At 40.5% G+C, this 15,853-nt stretch overlaps 1 protein-coding gene across 1 annotated transcript; it reads right to left on the reverse strand.

Annotated features, from left to right (window-relative positions):
- Positions 1–167: 167 nt before the first annotated feature.
- Positions 168–701, reverse strand: LOC130949660 (uncharacterized). The gene has a single exon (XM_057878318.1). It carries the CDS (start codon positions 699–701, stop codon positions 168–170), a length of 534 nt encoding a protein of 177 aa, XP_057734301.1.
- Between the last annotated feature and the right edge of the window lie 15,152 nt (positions 702–15,853).

Below are 15,853 nucleotides of genomic sequence, written 5' to 3' on the forward strand. Positions count from 1 at the left end.
TTAAGCTCAATAAGATGGACCTAAACAATGAAAACCTTAAATGCAGAATTGAAAATCCTAAGCTACTTATGGACGCATGTTCTATTTCATACATGATTTTCCTTATTTAAAGTTTGAAAGAGATAGAACTAAGAAGGAACTCCACCACCTTTCACTTGTTGGAATGTTCATGTTCCTTTGTCTTGGGATCCTCCTTGATTGCTTGAGTCCCCATTCACTTTGCGCTTCCCTATCAGCTTTTTCCAGAAACCAGCATTCTCCATCTTCTTCTTTAATGCTTCCTTTTGCTGTTTCACCTTCTCTTTTTCTTGCTCTGTTAAGTCCTTGCGAACTGCCTCATAACTTGGGATGGCAGGGTGTAAGTTATGCATATGCCCAGTCATATAGTTTAACTTGGCCTGAGTGTTTATGCTAAATTCTTCTCGATGCAATTGCCTTCCTTCACTGAGCACACTGAATTCGTTGAAGGCTTTCATCTGAGCTATCTGGTGTTGGTTGAGTTCTTGAAGGCGTTTGTCCTGGCTTTCTTGCCTTTCGGACACTTGGTTGATGGCTTGGGTTTGCTGGGAGTAATGCTCTTGTTGCAACTCCATTTGCTGTTTCTGCCACTCTCTTTGTTGATCCATCCAATTAGAGAGTAGTTTTTCTTGATGATCCATCCTTTGAGCTTGGATATGTAGTTGCTGTTCTTGTCCCTCCATATAGCTACTTGCCAAATACTCAATGGCTTCGTTGATGTGAAACAAATTTATATTAGTTGGATCAAATTATCCTTCTTGCTGGTTTTCTGTTTGTTGGGGTTCTTCTTGGTGAGGTTCCCCTATCCGAGGTCTTCTTTGTTGTTGAGCCGGTGTCACATAGTTTATGCATTGGAGCGTGACTAGTCTCCCAGGATTTACCCATTGTGGATTGTTGTCTTCGAACACCACCTTGGCTTTCATGCATAGTTTCAGGATGGTGTTGGGGTACCAAAGTCTAGCACCCGGATCATTCTTCTCGGCTGAATCTTGGATCCCTTCAGCTATAATTTCATGCACATTGATGCTTCCACCCTTTACTAGGCAATATACCATGGTGGCTCGAGCAATATTGACCTCAGAATTGTTTGCGGCTGGAAGGATAGATCTCCTTACTAACTCAAACCATCCTTTGGCTTCTGGGATAAGGTCTCCTCTCCTAATGAACCTTGGTCTCTTGTCCGAGTATCTTTCCCAATCAGACCTAATGACACACATATCATTCACAATTTCTTCAAGTTCACCTTCCTCGGGAGCATTACTTATTCTTACTTGATAGCTAAGCTCATCAAAATGTGGTGATTTTAGTTGAAGAGTCCTTGTTATAACATTGGGGCTGAAGTCCACCTCTGTTTCTCTTACATAACTTTTGAATGTGGGAGCCCTAGTGTTATCTTCTCTGACCGCATTTGCATAGAGCTCTTTGATAAGGTTTGCATTTATCTTTGTCTCTGGGTTGGTGAGCTTTTGCCAGCCCCTCTGTGCAATCTTCTCCCTGATCTTGGGGCATTCATCCTCGTTGAACTGGAATGTCAATTCTGGCAAGATCTTCTTGTTTTTGATCCATTTATATTGAAGACAAGTGTATAAGTTCCGTGGTATAGTGGCCAAATCTCCTTTACTTGATTGTCCTATCAAGTACCATCAATGACCTCTTTGATTTCCTATACAAGACAAAAAGGAATGCAAATGGTTAATTAACATTTTTGGTGGGAAGACTTAAGGTGTGAACTAGCTACTAGAAAAAAATCTTTTTCTTTTGTTTTTAAATACTAAATGCTTTTTAAGGATGTAAATCAATCAACCACTAAATTGTCCATGCATGCAACGTTGGTACACCAAACTTGTTTGTGATCATATGGTGCAACAAGATTCAGAAATAATCTCTCATCATGAAGTGTGTTCAAGCCCTCTTGGTGTGCCTTAAACACCAAACTTAGCATGTACTATATGCTGCATGTAAGGGGTCTTATATTGGTTGTCAAAATTGATTTAAAAATCCATGAAATTTGCTTTATTACTACTATTAGAGATTAAAGAGAGAGGGTATAGAACATGGGTTGCCTCCCATGAAGCGCTTCTTTAGCGTCATTAGCTTGACGTTTGGTCCTTGTCAAGGTAGTTGGTAATGCTTAAAATCTTCCCCCCTTGTAGTGAATCTGTTTCCATTGGCCTTGTTGACAAGTTTCACATGCTCTAAGGACAAAATTTTGTTGATGGTGTACACTGGAGGCAGATGAGATGGAATAGTGGGGAGATGAGGTGGTATAGATGGAAAGTATGTAGAGACCACTTCATCTCCTGGAGAGAAATCTTCTGTAGGGATCTTCTTGTTTTTCCATTCCCTTGGGACCTTTTTTTGTGTCCCTTGATGTCAATTTGTTCCTTGTGGTTTCCTCTTTAAGAATGGTTTTGTTGCCTATCTCATATGACTCTGGTGGGTCTGGGTTCTTTTGGATTACACTTGGCTGTTGCTCCTTCTGATCACATTGGTTGTTAGCCACAGGAGTTCTTAGGGTTAGTGCTTGAGCTCCCTTGTTTGACTCTTCCTTCAGTTCTTTGTTATCAAGATCTGCTTCTTGTGAGAGTTTGAAAATATTGAAGGTGAGCTGCTCATCATATATTCTCAATACTAGCTCTCCGTGCTCCACATCTATAAGTGCTCTGGCTGTGGCTAAGAATAGCCTTCCCAGAATGATAGGGTGAATAGTATTCTCATCCATTTCCAGGATAACAAAGTCTGTGGGGAGGAAGTAGTTCCCAACCTTCACTAACACATTCTCAACCACTCCTATTGCCTATTTTTGAGTTTTGTCAGCCAATTTGATGATTACATCTGTGGGTGTTAGTTCATTGATTTGAAGCTTTTTCATGAGAGATAGAGGCATTGGGTTGATACTTGCTCCCAAGTCACAGAGTCCATTATCAATCATTGTTTCTCCTATAGCATAGGGAATATGAAAACTCCCTGGATCCTTATTCTTTGTGGGTGGCTCTATTTGAATGAGAGCACTGCAATCCCTGTTCATCTTTATTGTTTGTCCACCCTTCAATAAACTCTTTCTGGCTAGTAGCTCCTTTATATACTTGATGTAGGAAGGCATTTGCTGGAGGGTGATGTGCGGAAAATGATCCGACACAAAACTCACCGGCAAGTGTACCGGGTCGCATCAAGTAATAATAACTCACATGAGTGAGGTCGATCCCACAGGGATTGAAGGATTGAGCAATTTTAGTTTAGTGGTTGATTTAGTCAAGCGAATCAAGTATTTGTTGAGTATTTTGTATCCAACAGTAAATAAACAACAGGAAATGTAAAGGGGGAAGGGAAGAATTGCAGAAATTAAAAGGGACTGAAAGTAGAAGGACTGAATCTTAAAGAACAAGAAATTGAATAACTGAAACTTAAAGGGCAAGAAATGTAAATTGCAGTAACTTAAAGTGCAAGAAATATAAATTGCTTGAATGTAAAAGGGATTTGAGGAATGGGGTATCAGAATCTAAGCAAGGAGAAATTGAATTGCAACAATTGATAGAGCAGAAATTGAATTAGAAGTAATTAGAACTCAAACAGTAAGGAAATTAATTGCAGAAGAGGTTCACAGGAGAACCAAAAGGAAAATGTGATCTCAAGACTCCAGAGACTAGGTAGCAAAGCCTAGATCTCAATTGCCTTCCCAGATCTAAATTCTCAAAGCAATTAACAAGGAATTAAAGAAGAAGCAGTAAAGGGAATGTAAATGAACTCAATTATGCAGAAGAGAAATTAAAGAGCTCTTGAGTGGAGATTGAGACAGAATTTCCTCAATTCTTAACACCCAAGACTCAAACAAGAAAAATAAAAATGCTCAAGCAAGAACCAGGAAGAAGAGAGATCAATTCTCCTCCCCAATTCTCTGAAAAATCAGTTCCTAGCTCTCAATGAAATCTCCAAAATTCCAAAGAAGGTTCCCAATTCAAAAATAAAGTAAAAAGCTAAAAGTCAAAAGTCCTAATTACATCAAACTAACTCCTATTTATACACTTTCTATTCTTGGATCTTGGGATTTGGATGGGCTTTTGATTTGGTGAAGAAATGAATTAAATTGGATTTTTAATTCAATTTTTGGCCCATGAAGAATTGCTTCCAGGAGGCTGCCCTGCCATTGTGGAGGGCAGGGCAGAAAATGGTGCGCGTTGGTGCTTGCGTGCGCGCTTGGGTGCTGCAGAACGCTGCCCTGCCCTTGCGGAGGGCAGGGCGGAACTTTTTGGCGCGCCAGAATGGTGCCTGTGCGGGCTGCTGGTGCTGCCGAGTGATGCTTTGGTGCGCCAGTTTGGTGCGCTGGCCGTGCCACAACAAAATGCTGCCCTGCCCTTGCGGAGGGCAGGGCAATGTCTCCAAATTGAAGTCCCGTGTTCGATCCTTGTGTGATGCGCACGCTACTTCGTTTCTTTGATTTTCTTGGCACCAAAGTAAGGCTTAGTTTCTTGTTTCCTCATGGTTCCGTGTTCGATCCTTGTGGCAAGCAATGGTGAACTTTTTCTTTGAATTTTTCCCCTTGGTGAGCCCGATACTGCCCTTGAGGAGGGCAGGGCAATGTTTTGTTCTTCTTGATTCATGGCACCAATTTGTGCTCTGCCCTTGTCGTGGGCAGGGCAGAGTTGCCTCTCAAGCCTTGTTTCCTTATGTTGCCCTCCTAGAGGGCAGTGTGCCCTTGTGGAGGGCAATGCTTGCACTCCTCCTTTATGCGCCACGCCTTTTTCTCCTTGGACCACGCATTCTTAAGCCACGCTTTCCTTTTTTCTTCTTTTCTTCACCTACAATAAACCAAAACAACCACTCAAAGTATCACTAAATTCACAAGGCTTATAAACCAATTAAAAATCAATTAAATTCAGCTTAAACCTTATGAGTTAACATTAATTTCATGGTGGTTGTTTGATTTAAAGAAGTTATGCATTTTCACTCCAAATCACTTACTTAGGATGCAAGAAAGTGCATAAATGCTAATAAAACAAGTGAAATTAGCTTGAAAAATGGGTATATGATGACTAGTCATCACAACACCAAACTTAAATCTTGCTTGTCCCCAAGCAAGCATCAAAACTAAGAGAAAATGAAATGAATAAGAAAAGAAAACATATCCTTATTAGGCAAATAGCAGAACTTGATTTATGGAGTCTTTATGTAGACAATGATAACTCAATTATTGTTGCTGTTACATAATATACATCTTTCCTCAAAGGCTTGCTAAACTTACTGTTATAAGACTTACTTTTTAATTACTCCCTTGCTAACTTTTCTTTCTTATAATGCTTAACAAGCTTATTCTTTTGGAGGTTTGGTGTCTAATGTTACAGTAGTAGCCTTTGGCTTTATTTTTCACTCAACATTTTCCACCACAGACACATGGCTCACTACTTCTTCCTAGGATCATTGATGCCCAACATCTCTTTGGATAACTAAATGTTCTGTATCTAAGTTGCTCTTTATTGTGGACTTTCAATTGGCCATCCCAAATCAGTTGATCTAAGTGACCGGGTTTCAAAATACCCCTTAGAATTTACTTATCCAAGCATATCTTAGTACAAGAACACCACAGGCATATGTCCTAGGGTCCAAGCTATTGGTGTCCAACCTTTATTCTTTGTTTTTCTTGCCATTTTGGCTTTTTCTTCTTCCTTTTCTTTCTGTTTTTGTTCCCAAGGGCTTTTTCTTTTATTGATGAGAGTCTTTGTAACAGCAAGCTAACTTTCACTTAAATGAAAATGATATTATGCAACAATTATTTCATGAGTTATGCATTTAATCAAACATATATACCACCATTAACTTCCATTCTACTTATGCAACATTGGATTTTTACTTTTCAATTCAAACAAAATCTCTTTTATTCAAGCATATGGGAAACAAAACAAAATTCAAGCTAAGTGATGAATGACAAGCATTATGCAAATCATTTCTCTAGCTACTTATTGAACAAAGATAAGTACAAGAAAATGAAATAAAAAGGAAATAAACAGTGGAGGCATATCATGTTTCAGACATGCTTCTCCTTATTAGAAGAGTGAAAGAAGGGGAATGAAAGAACTTTGCCACCTTCTAATGGTCGTGGCTGCTGCTTGATTCTCCCTTTTTCTTCTTTTTCTTCCCTAGCTTGGAATAGTCTCGGATCTCTTCACCAGGACATCTTCTACCCCAAACAGAATCTAAGAGTCCTGAGAGCCCAACTTCTTCCAATTTTTTAAAAGTTGCCTCCGTATAGTGACGAGACCTTGCTTGTTGCTTGGCTCCAAATTCAGGGCATTGCTCAAATGGCTTGATCTGAGGATTGAGTGTTGGCAAATTATGGGTCAAGTACTCCAACCTTGCTTGCATGTTTTCATCACTCTCCATTCTTTGCGCATATCTAACTTCTCCCATGGTGTGATGAATATTCTTCCATTGATACAGGTTGTGACTATATTCCCCTGCTTTAGCTTGACTAAAGTACAGCTTATCATATGATTCTTTGAATTCTTTGTATTGCTCTTTTTGTCCTTCAAGAATCTGTGCTTGAAATTCTTGCTGCTGAGTCATCATTTGCTGTTGCCATCTCTCTTGCTTCTCCTCCATTTGACGCTGCCAAGCTTCTCTCTCCTCTTTATCTTTCAAATATTGCTCCCTAAACTCTGGATGGGGCTCTAGATATTGCTCTTGGCGCCCCTGATTTTGCTCTTGTTGAGTCTGCATGAGTTGTTGAGATAGCTCTTCTATTGCTCTGTGTAGCTGGCTCATGTTTATGGCATCATGAGCTTGATTTCGTCCTTCCTTTCTTTGTGATCTCCTTTGCCTGGGAGCTACCACCCCTTCTGGATCATCTTTTTCATTTATTCCTTCCATACTCTTCTTGGTGATCCCTTTCCCCTTTTTCACTTTTTTTGTGTCCTCATCTTCAAAGATTACTCCAGCTTTGTCGCATAGCCTGAGGATGGTACTTGGATGTCCAAGACCACTTGATTTGCTTGTGCTGTTAGCCATCTCTTGAATACTGTCGGCTATAAGTTGCGCGATGTTGATTTCACCTCCATGTAAGATGCAGTATGTCAAGAGTGCTCGTTTGATTGTGACCCATGAGGCATTTCCAGTAGGGAGGATAGATCTCCTTACTATTTCATACCATCCTTTGGCCACAGGAGTGAGATTTATCCTCCTCAAGTGACTTGGAACTCCCTTTGAATCTCTTTCCCAATCTGTATTCTCCACACATAACCCTTGTAAGATCTCATCAGGATTGTTTTCCATCTGCAATCTACTCTCATAACTGGGCTCTGCATAAGTTATAGTTCTCAACTTTAGGGCCCTTGTGATGGCTGCTGGGCTGAAACTTACTTCAACTCCTCTGACATAGCTTGTGTAAGGGGCACTGTCTTTGTTTTCTTTTACAGCATTTGCATAGAACTCCCTGATCATGACTGCACTGATGTCGACAAGAGGAGCACATAAAAGTTCCCACCTTCTTTCTTTAGTGATTTGCCTCATGATGGGGTATTCCCCGTCCCTCAACTCAAGCCCTTTCTCATAGATTACATTCTTTGCCTCCATGAACCTATGATATCTCCCTTCATGGAATTGGAATCTAAATTTGGTTGCATCATATGATGGAGGTTCGGCTACCATAGGTTCCTTTCCCGGCCTACTTTTTGAGCTTGAGGAGGCCATTTGAATTGAGGTGGGATGAAGGGAAAAATGAGAATAGAAGAAAGATGTGTTGTGTTTGGGATGATTCTCGGTTCTGTTGTGTGAGATAAGGGAATTGTTTTAGTTTTGGGAGTAGAGGGGATTATGGCTTTCATGTGAAGGTGGCTTGAATGAGTGTGTAAACCGTTTTAGTGCTAACGGCTATTTATAGGCAGATTCTTCAAGCTTTCCAACAAAACCATAATAAATGAGGAAGGAGTTCGTTGGTGCTCATGAAGGGTTGAGATTAAGTTGTTCATCCAAACGGTTCATAGAATGAACGGTCTGCATGCATTGTTGAGGCTTTGACGAGGATTCTCTTCTCATTGGTTGCATGCATTTAGGTGTTCGATGATGCATGCATGCAAATTCTGCTTCCCAAGGAGCACGCTCTTCTAGGCACATGTGACCACTCCTTACTTAGCTTGTCCTAGCCGTGGCCCCTCCTTGTGTTTGTCTCAATCTTTTTCTCCTGCATGAACCAAAACAACTAGCCTTAGAACATTAATGTAGTCGTTGGCAATTGATTTGCAATAAAAAATTGTTTTGTTTTGTTTATTATTATTTATAAAATTTTTTTTTCTTTGGTGGTCAATTGTGTCCCTTAATTAAAGATTATAAAAGTTGGTGAACACCAAACTTATCTTTTATTGAGGGGATGGCTTAGCAATGCAAACCATTCTTCACAATTGATGTATTTTATATTTAAAAAAAATTTTGATGCATGATCCCTTTCTGTATGGTTTTGATTCCATGATTGGGAAATGATCTTCTGAACATTGTTACACATGCAGACACCAAACTTAGTGTTTGGTCATATGCTTCATCAAAAAGAATTATGCATATGTTCTAAGAATAATCTCCTTTTTTGAAAAATGAACTTGGGTGTGCCTTAAGGTACACCAAACTTAGAAGTTTGACATGTGCTTCAAAACAATGTATGCATTTTATATGGACGTTCAAAAATCATGCTCAGGTAATCATGGCTTATTGAATAAAAGAAAGGACAGAATCTTAAATCATGGGTTGCCTCCCATGAAGCGCTCTTTTATTGTCACTAACTTGACATTGAACTCCCTTTAAGGTGGTTGATGCTGGTGATGTCTCAACTTGTCACCTCTCACTGTAAGCTTTCTCTGTGTGCCTTGATGCTCAATTTCAATGTGCTCAAGAGAGAGTACTTGGTTGACAGTGTAATGATCTTCTGTTCCCAGCTGTTGATATACTAATTGTACTTTGTCACCTTTGGAAAATCCCTTAGTTGGAATTTTCTTATTCTTCCACCCTTTGTAAGCTTTCTTCCTGTTTTTCTTCTTTTTCTTCCTTGTTGATCTGTCTCCTTTGACAGTGACTTGAGTTATGATTCCCCCCTTTTTGTTTATCATCCCGGCCTCTTTTTGAATTCCTTCCTCTCCTTGTACCTGCTCACTCTTCTGTTCTATTATTTTGTTGATTGCTTGCCCTGGAAGATAGTCACTTATCTTGCTTGTTTCTTCCTTACTTTGTGATTCTTGAAAGACTTTCAAGGTGATGCTCTCCTCATGCATTCTGAGGGTTAGCTCTCCCTGCTCTATGTCTACAATGGCTCTAGCAGTGGCCAAAAATGGTCGACCAAGTATTAAGGAGTCATTCCCATTCTCTGATGAATCTAGGATCACAAAATCTGCCGGATAGATGAACTTGTCAACCTTAACTAAAAGGTTCTCAATCAACCCTTTAGGATATACTACTGATTGGTCCACCAATTCCAAGGACATCTGTATTGGTTTCACCTCTTCTATGCCAAGCTTTTTCACTAAAGAAGATGGGATTAGATTTATACTTGCTCCTAAGTCACACATCCCCTTGTTGATGAATAGGCTTCCAATAGTGCAGGGTAGGAAGAAACCTCCAGGATCTTCAAGCTTGGGAGGGAGCCCTTTTTTGATTAGTGCACTACATTCTTCACTGAGCATTACAGTCTCCTTCTCATTCCAACTTCTTTTCTTATTGATTAGCTCCTTTAAGAACTTGGCATATAGAGGCATTTGCTCCAACACCTCAGCCAAAGGTATGTTGATTTCCAGCTTCTTGAAAGTCTCAAGAAATTTGTGGAAATGCTGATCCTTTGTCTCTTTGTGGAATCTTTGTGGATAAGGTAGTGGGGGTGTCAAGCTTTTCTCCCCTTGAAGTTGTCTTGGAATTGGTTGATCTGCTTTCCCTTCTTCAGATTCTGTGGTTGGTTGTTTTCCTCTGTGAGTTTTTCTGGGACATTCTTGCTTGTTATGTCCTTGTTGTTAGCTTTATCATTCTTTGTTGGCTCTTTGTCATTCTCCATAAGTTTCTTGGTTGCTCCTTGGTTGCTATCCACCAACATCTTTCCACTCCTTAGTTGCACGACCTTGCATTCTTCCTTTGGGTTAGGAATGGTGTCACTTGGTAGTGAGCTTGATGGTTTTTCAACAGAAATCTGTTTGGAGATTTGTCCAATTTGCCTTTCTAAGTTCTTCATGGAAGCTTCTTGGTTCTTTGTTGTCAATTCTTGGTTCTTCATCATTTTCTCCATGAGCAGCTCTAGATTAGTAATCTTCTGGGATTCTTGTGAGGTAGGTTGGCTTTGGGGTGTTGTTGGATGATGGTAGGTGTTTTGGTTAGTTGGTTGGTTATTGGGTGGATAATGGTTTGAGTTGGGGTAAGTGTTTTGTGGTTTTCTGTATGTATTCTGGTTAGTGTTTGGCTGGTTGTTGTGGTTTGTGTTTTTCCAATTGTTTTGATTTGAGTTTCTTTGCCATGGTTGCTGAGTTTGATTGTGGTTGTCTCCTCATCTGAGGTTGGGATGGTTCTTCCAAGATGGATTGTAGGTATCACCATAGACTTCATTTGTTCCAGGATTTTGGTTGTGCATGTATTGGACTTGCTCTTGCTGTTGCTCCTCTTGAGTTTCTTCACTTTGCACCCATGTGGTTGATGGTTGGCTTGTGGCACTCACTGATGCTACTTGCAGGCCATCAATTCTTTTGGCCATTTGCTCAAACTGTTGTTGAATCTGCTGCTGCATCATTTTGTTTTGAGCTAAGATTGAATCCACTCCTTCCAACTCCATGACTCCTCTTCTTTGTGATGGTTAGCGTTGCCTTTGATGAGCAAAGAAATATTGGTTGTTGGCCACCATATCAATGAGGTTTTGAGCTTCCTCTGTAGTTTTCATGAGTTGTAATGAGCCTCCAGCTGAGTGATCAAGTGCTTCTTGGGCTTTCAGAGTAAGTCCTTCATAGAAGTTCTGCAACTTATCCCACTCAGTAAACATCTCTGGTGGACACTTCCTTAATAGTGCCTTATATCTTTCCCATGCTTCATATAAATTTTTAGACTCCATTTGAGTGAATGTCTGCACCTCAGTCTTCTATCTTATGATCCTTTGAGGGGGGTAAAATTTGGCAAGAAACTTGCTCACCAAATCATCCCAAGTGTTGATGCTTTCCTTTGGAAATGTTTCTAGCCATTGAGTGGCTTTGTCCCTGAGAGAGAATGGAAAGAGCAGCAACTTGTAACTGTCAGGAGGCACACCATTGGTTTTGACAGTATCACAAATCCTTAAGAAGGTAGATAGATGTTGATTTGGATCCTCCAATGGCCCTCCTCCAACAGAACAATTGTTTTGAACCAGTGTGATGAGCTGTGGCTTTAGTTCAAAGTTGTTTGCATTGACATTGGGGGTAAGGATGCTACTCCCACAGTGTCTAGCATTTGCAAATGTGTAGGAAGCCAGTACTCTTCTTTGTTGTTGGTTATTGTTGACTCCTCCTTCTGGTTGATTGGGATTTGATGGATCTCCTTCTATTTCTTGGAATTCCTCCTCAGATTCTTCCTCTCCAATGACGTTCTTCCCTCTTTCAGCTCTTCTTATTCTTCGAAGAGTTCTTTGGTCAATTTCAGAGAGAATAGGGGAAGCTCTTCCTGTACCTGACATACAAACACACAATAAGAAACACACAGATCCAGAAAACCAGTGAAACTTCAATCTATTGCTAGAATGAATTTTTAGTTAGTTTAAGAAAAAATTCAAACAGTTAGTGTGTAAAGAAAAATAAAGAAACAGAAAAGAAAAAGTGCTTGATCTAGACCTCCACTTCACTTAATCATTGTCAATCTATTTCAATCCCCGGCAACGGTGCCAAAAACTTGATGTGCGGAAAACGATCCGACACAAAACTCACCGGCAAGTGTACCGGGTCGTATCAAGTAATAATAACTCACATGAGTGAGGTCGATCCCATAGGGATTGAAGGATTGAGCAATTTTAGTTTAGTGGTTGATTTAGTCAAGCGAATCAAGTATTGGTTGAGTGTTTTGTATCCAACAGTAAATAAACAACAGGAAATGTAAAGGGGGAAGGGAAGAATTGCAGAAATTAAAAGGGACTGAATCTTAAAGAACAAGAAATTAAATAACTGAAACTTAAAGGGCAAGAAATGTAAATTGCAGTAACTTAAAGTGCAAGAAATATAAATTGCTTGAATGTAAAAGGGATTTAAGGAATGGGATATCAGAATCTAAGCAAGGAGAAATTGAATTGCAACAATTGATAGAGCAGAAATTGAATTAGAAGTAATTAGAACTCAAACAGTAAGGAAATTAATTGCAGAAGAGGTTCACATAAGAACCAAAAGGAAAATGTGATCTCAGGACTCCAAAGACTAGGTAGCAAAGCCTAGATCTCAATTGCCTTCCCAGATCTAAATTCTCAAAGCAATTAACAAGGAATTAAAGAAGAAGCAGTAAAGGGAATGTAAATGAACTCAATTATGCAGAAGAGAAATTAAAGAGCTCTTGAGTGGAGATTGAGACAGAATTTCCTCAATTCTTAACACCCAAGACTCAAACAAGAAAAATAAAAATGCTCAAGCAAGAACCAGGAAGAAGAGAGATCAATTCTCCTCCCCAATTCTCTGAAAAATCAGTTCCTAGCTCTCAATGAAATCTCCAAAATTCCAAAGAAGGTTCCCAATTCAAAAATAAAGTAAAAAGCTAAAAGTCAAAAGTCCTAATTACATCAAACTAACTCCTATTTATACACTTTCTATTCTTGGATCTTGGGATTTGGATGGGCTTTTGATTTGGTGAAGAAATGAATTAAATTGGATTTTTAATTCAATTTTTGGCCCATGAAGAATTGCTTCCAGGAGGCTGCCCTGCCATTGTGGAGGGCAGGGCAGAAAATGGTGCGCGTTGGTGCTTGCGTGCGCGCTTGGGTGCTGCAGAACGCTGCCCTGCCCTTGTGGAGGGCAGGGCGAAACTTTTTGGCGCGCCAGAATGGTGCCTGTGCGGGCTGCTGGTGCTGCCGAGTGATGCCTTGGTGCGCCAGTTTGGTGCACTGGCCGTGCCATAACAAAATGCTGCCCTGCCCTTGCGGAGGGCAGGGCAATGTCTCCAAATTGAAGTCCCGTGTTCGATCCTTGTGTGACGCGCACGCTACTTCGTTTCTTTGATTTTCTTGGCACCAAAGTAAGGCTTAGTTTCTTGTTTCCTCATGGTTCCATGTTCGATCCTTGTGGCAAGCAATGGTGAACTTTTTCTTTGAATTTTTCCCCTTGGTGAGCCCGATACTGCCCTTGAGGAGGGCAGGGCAATGTTTTGTTCTTCTTGATTCATGGCACCAATTTGTGCTCTGCCCTTGTCGTGGGCAGGGCAGAGTTGCCTCTCAAGCCTTGTTTCCTTATGTTGCCCTCCTAGAGGGCAGTGTGCCCTTGTGGAGGGCAATGCTTGCACTCCTCCTTTATGCGCCACGCTTTCTTAAGCTTGGACCACGCTTTCTTAAGCCACGCTTTCCTTTTTTCTTCTTTTCTTCACCTACAATAAACCAAAACAACCACTCAAAGTATCACTAAATTCACAAGGCTTATAAATCAATTAAAAATTAATTAAATTCAGCTTAAACCTTATGAGTTAACATTAATTTCATGGTGGTTGTTTGATTTAAAGAAGTTATGCATTTTCACTCCAAATCACTTACTTAGGATGCAAGAAAGTGCATAAATGCTAATAAAACAAGTGAAATTAGCTTGAAAAATGGGTATATGATGACCAGTCATCACAGGGCCTTAATGGATGGTATATTTACATCAAAAGATGCAAACATGTCGAGGAACCTTGAATACATTCTCCTTGCTACACTACCCTTAAGCCTTTGGGGGGAAGGGTGCATATGGGTTCAGTATCTCCCTCTCCTTTAGCTCTTCCTTGAGTGTGAGTTGAGGTGCAGCGTTTCTTTCTTCATGATTTTCCTTTGGACTGTCTTGGAGGTGTTCTACTTCCTCCATACTCCTCTCATCACTTGTGGTGATCATCTTACATTCTTCCTACCTTACTTTCTTTGTTTCTCCTCTTGGGTTCTTCTCTGTGTCACTTGGAAAACCATCAGTCGGTTTGGGAATTTGTTGAGCTAGATACCCTACTTGACACTCCAGTCTCTTGATGTTTTCCCCTTGGTTTTTGATATTGGCTCGCACTTCCTCCTTAAACACCTTATTATCTTGGTTCTCTCTACATATGTCTTCAAGTAGAGTCTCAATCTTTGAAAGTCTATCCTCGGTTAGTGATGGTGGGTTAGGATTAGGTGGTTGTTGATAGGACCTCTGTGAGGGATGTTGGTGAGTTGCATTGTTGTTGGGGTTGTGGTTGTGGCGTCTCTGGTCTTGGCCTTGGTCTTGTTGATTTCCCCACCCAAAGTTGGGGTGATTTCTCCATCCAGAGTTGTAAGTTTGGAGTACGGATCATGGATTTGTCTAGGTGAGTTTCCAACATAGTTTGCTTGTTCCCAATCACCTTTTTCTCCTATATTCACTCCTTTTTAAGCTGGTGATGAAGTGATGACAGCTGCAACTTGGTTTTCCTCCACCTTCTTGGTAAGATCTGCTAGCTGCTTGGTGATCATCTTATTTTGAGCTAGCAATGCATCCATGTGGTTCAGCTCCATTACTCCTCGAGTATTGCTTCTTTCAGAGGCATAGAAGTAGTCATTCTCAGCTACTGTTTTAATGACATCTATGGCTTCTTCAATGATTTTCTTCTTGTTTAGAGAGCCCCCTGATGAATGGTCTACAACCTTCTTTGATTCATAAGAAAGACCTTTGATGCACGAAATTGTGATCTCTTCTTTTCACAACTCAATTAATTCCTAGTAATGGCCCCAAAGACTTGGTGCTCAATACCATGGCATCACAACTTCGCACAACTAACCAGCAAGTGCACTGGGTCGTCCAAGTAATAAACCTTACGCGAGTAAGGGTCGATCCCACGGAGATTGTTGGTATGAAGCAAGCTATGGTCATCTTGTAAATCTCAGTCAGGCAGACTCAAATGGTTATGAATGATATATGAATAAAACATAAAGATAAAGATAGAGATACGTATGCAATTCATTAGTGAGAACTTCAGATAAGCGTATGAAGATGCTTTGTCCCTTCCGTCTCTCTGCTTTCCTACTGCCTTCATCCAATCCTTCTTACTCCCTTCCATGGCAAGCTGTATGTTGGGCATCACCGTTGTCAATGGCTACAGTCCCGTCCTCTCAGTGGAAATGTTCAACGCACCCTGTCACGGCACGGCTATCCAGCTGTCGGTTCTCGATCATGTCGGAATAGAATCCAGTGATTCTTTTGCGTCTGTCACTAATGCCCCACAATCGCGAGTTTGAAGCTCGTCACAGTCATTCAATCATTGAATCCTACTCAGAATACCACAGACAAGGTTTAGACCTTCCGGATTCTCTTGAATGCCGCCATCAATTCTAGCTTATACCACGAAGATTCCGGTTAAAGAATCCAAGAGATAAACATTCAAGCCTTGTTTGCTTGTAGAACGGGAGTGGTTGTCAGGCACGCGTTCATAAGTGAGAATGATGATGAGCGTCACATAATCATCACATTCATCAAGTTCTTGAGTGCGAATGAATATCTTGGAATAAGAACAAGCTGAATTGAATAGAAGAACAATAGTAATTGCATTAATACTCAAGGTACAGCAGAGCTCCACACCTTAATCTATGGTGTGTAGAAACTCCACTGTTGAAAATACATAAGAACAAGGTCTAGGCATGGCCGTGAGACCAGCCTCCCAAAGAGGGTTCAATCATAAAAACATGATCAAAAGATTCTAA

The sequence above is a fragment of the Arachis stenosperma genome, chromosome 9 (genome assembly GCF_014773155.1).
Source record: "Arachis stenosperma cultivar V10309 chromosome 9, arast.V10309.gnm1.PFL2, whole genome shotgun sequence".
NCBI classification, from domain to species: domain Eukaryota; kingdom Viridiplantae; phylum Streptophyta; class Magnoliopsida; order Fabales; family Fabaceae; genus Arachis; species Arachis stenosperma.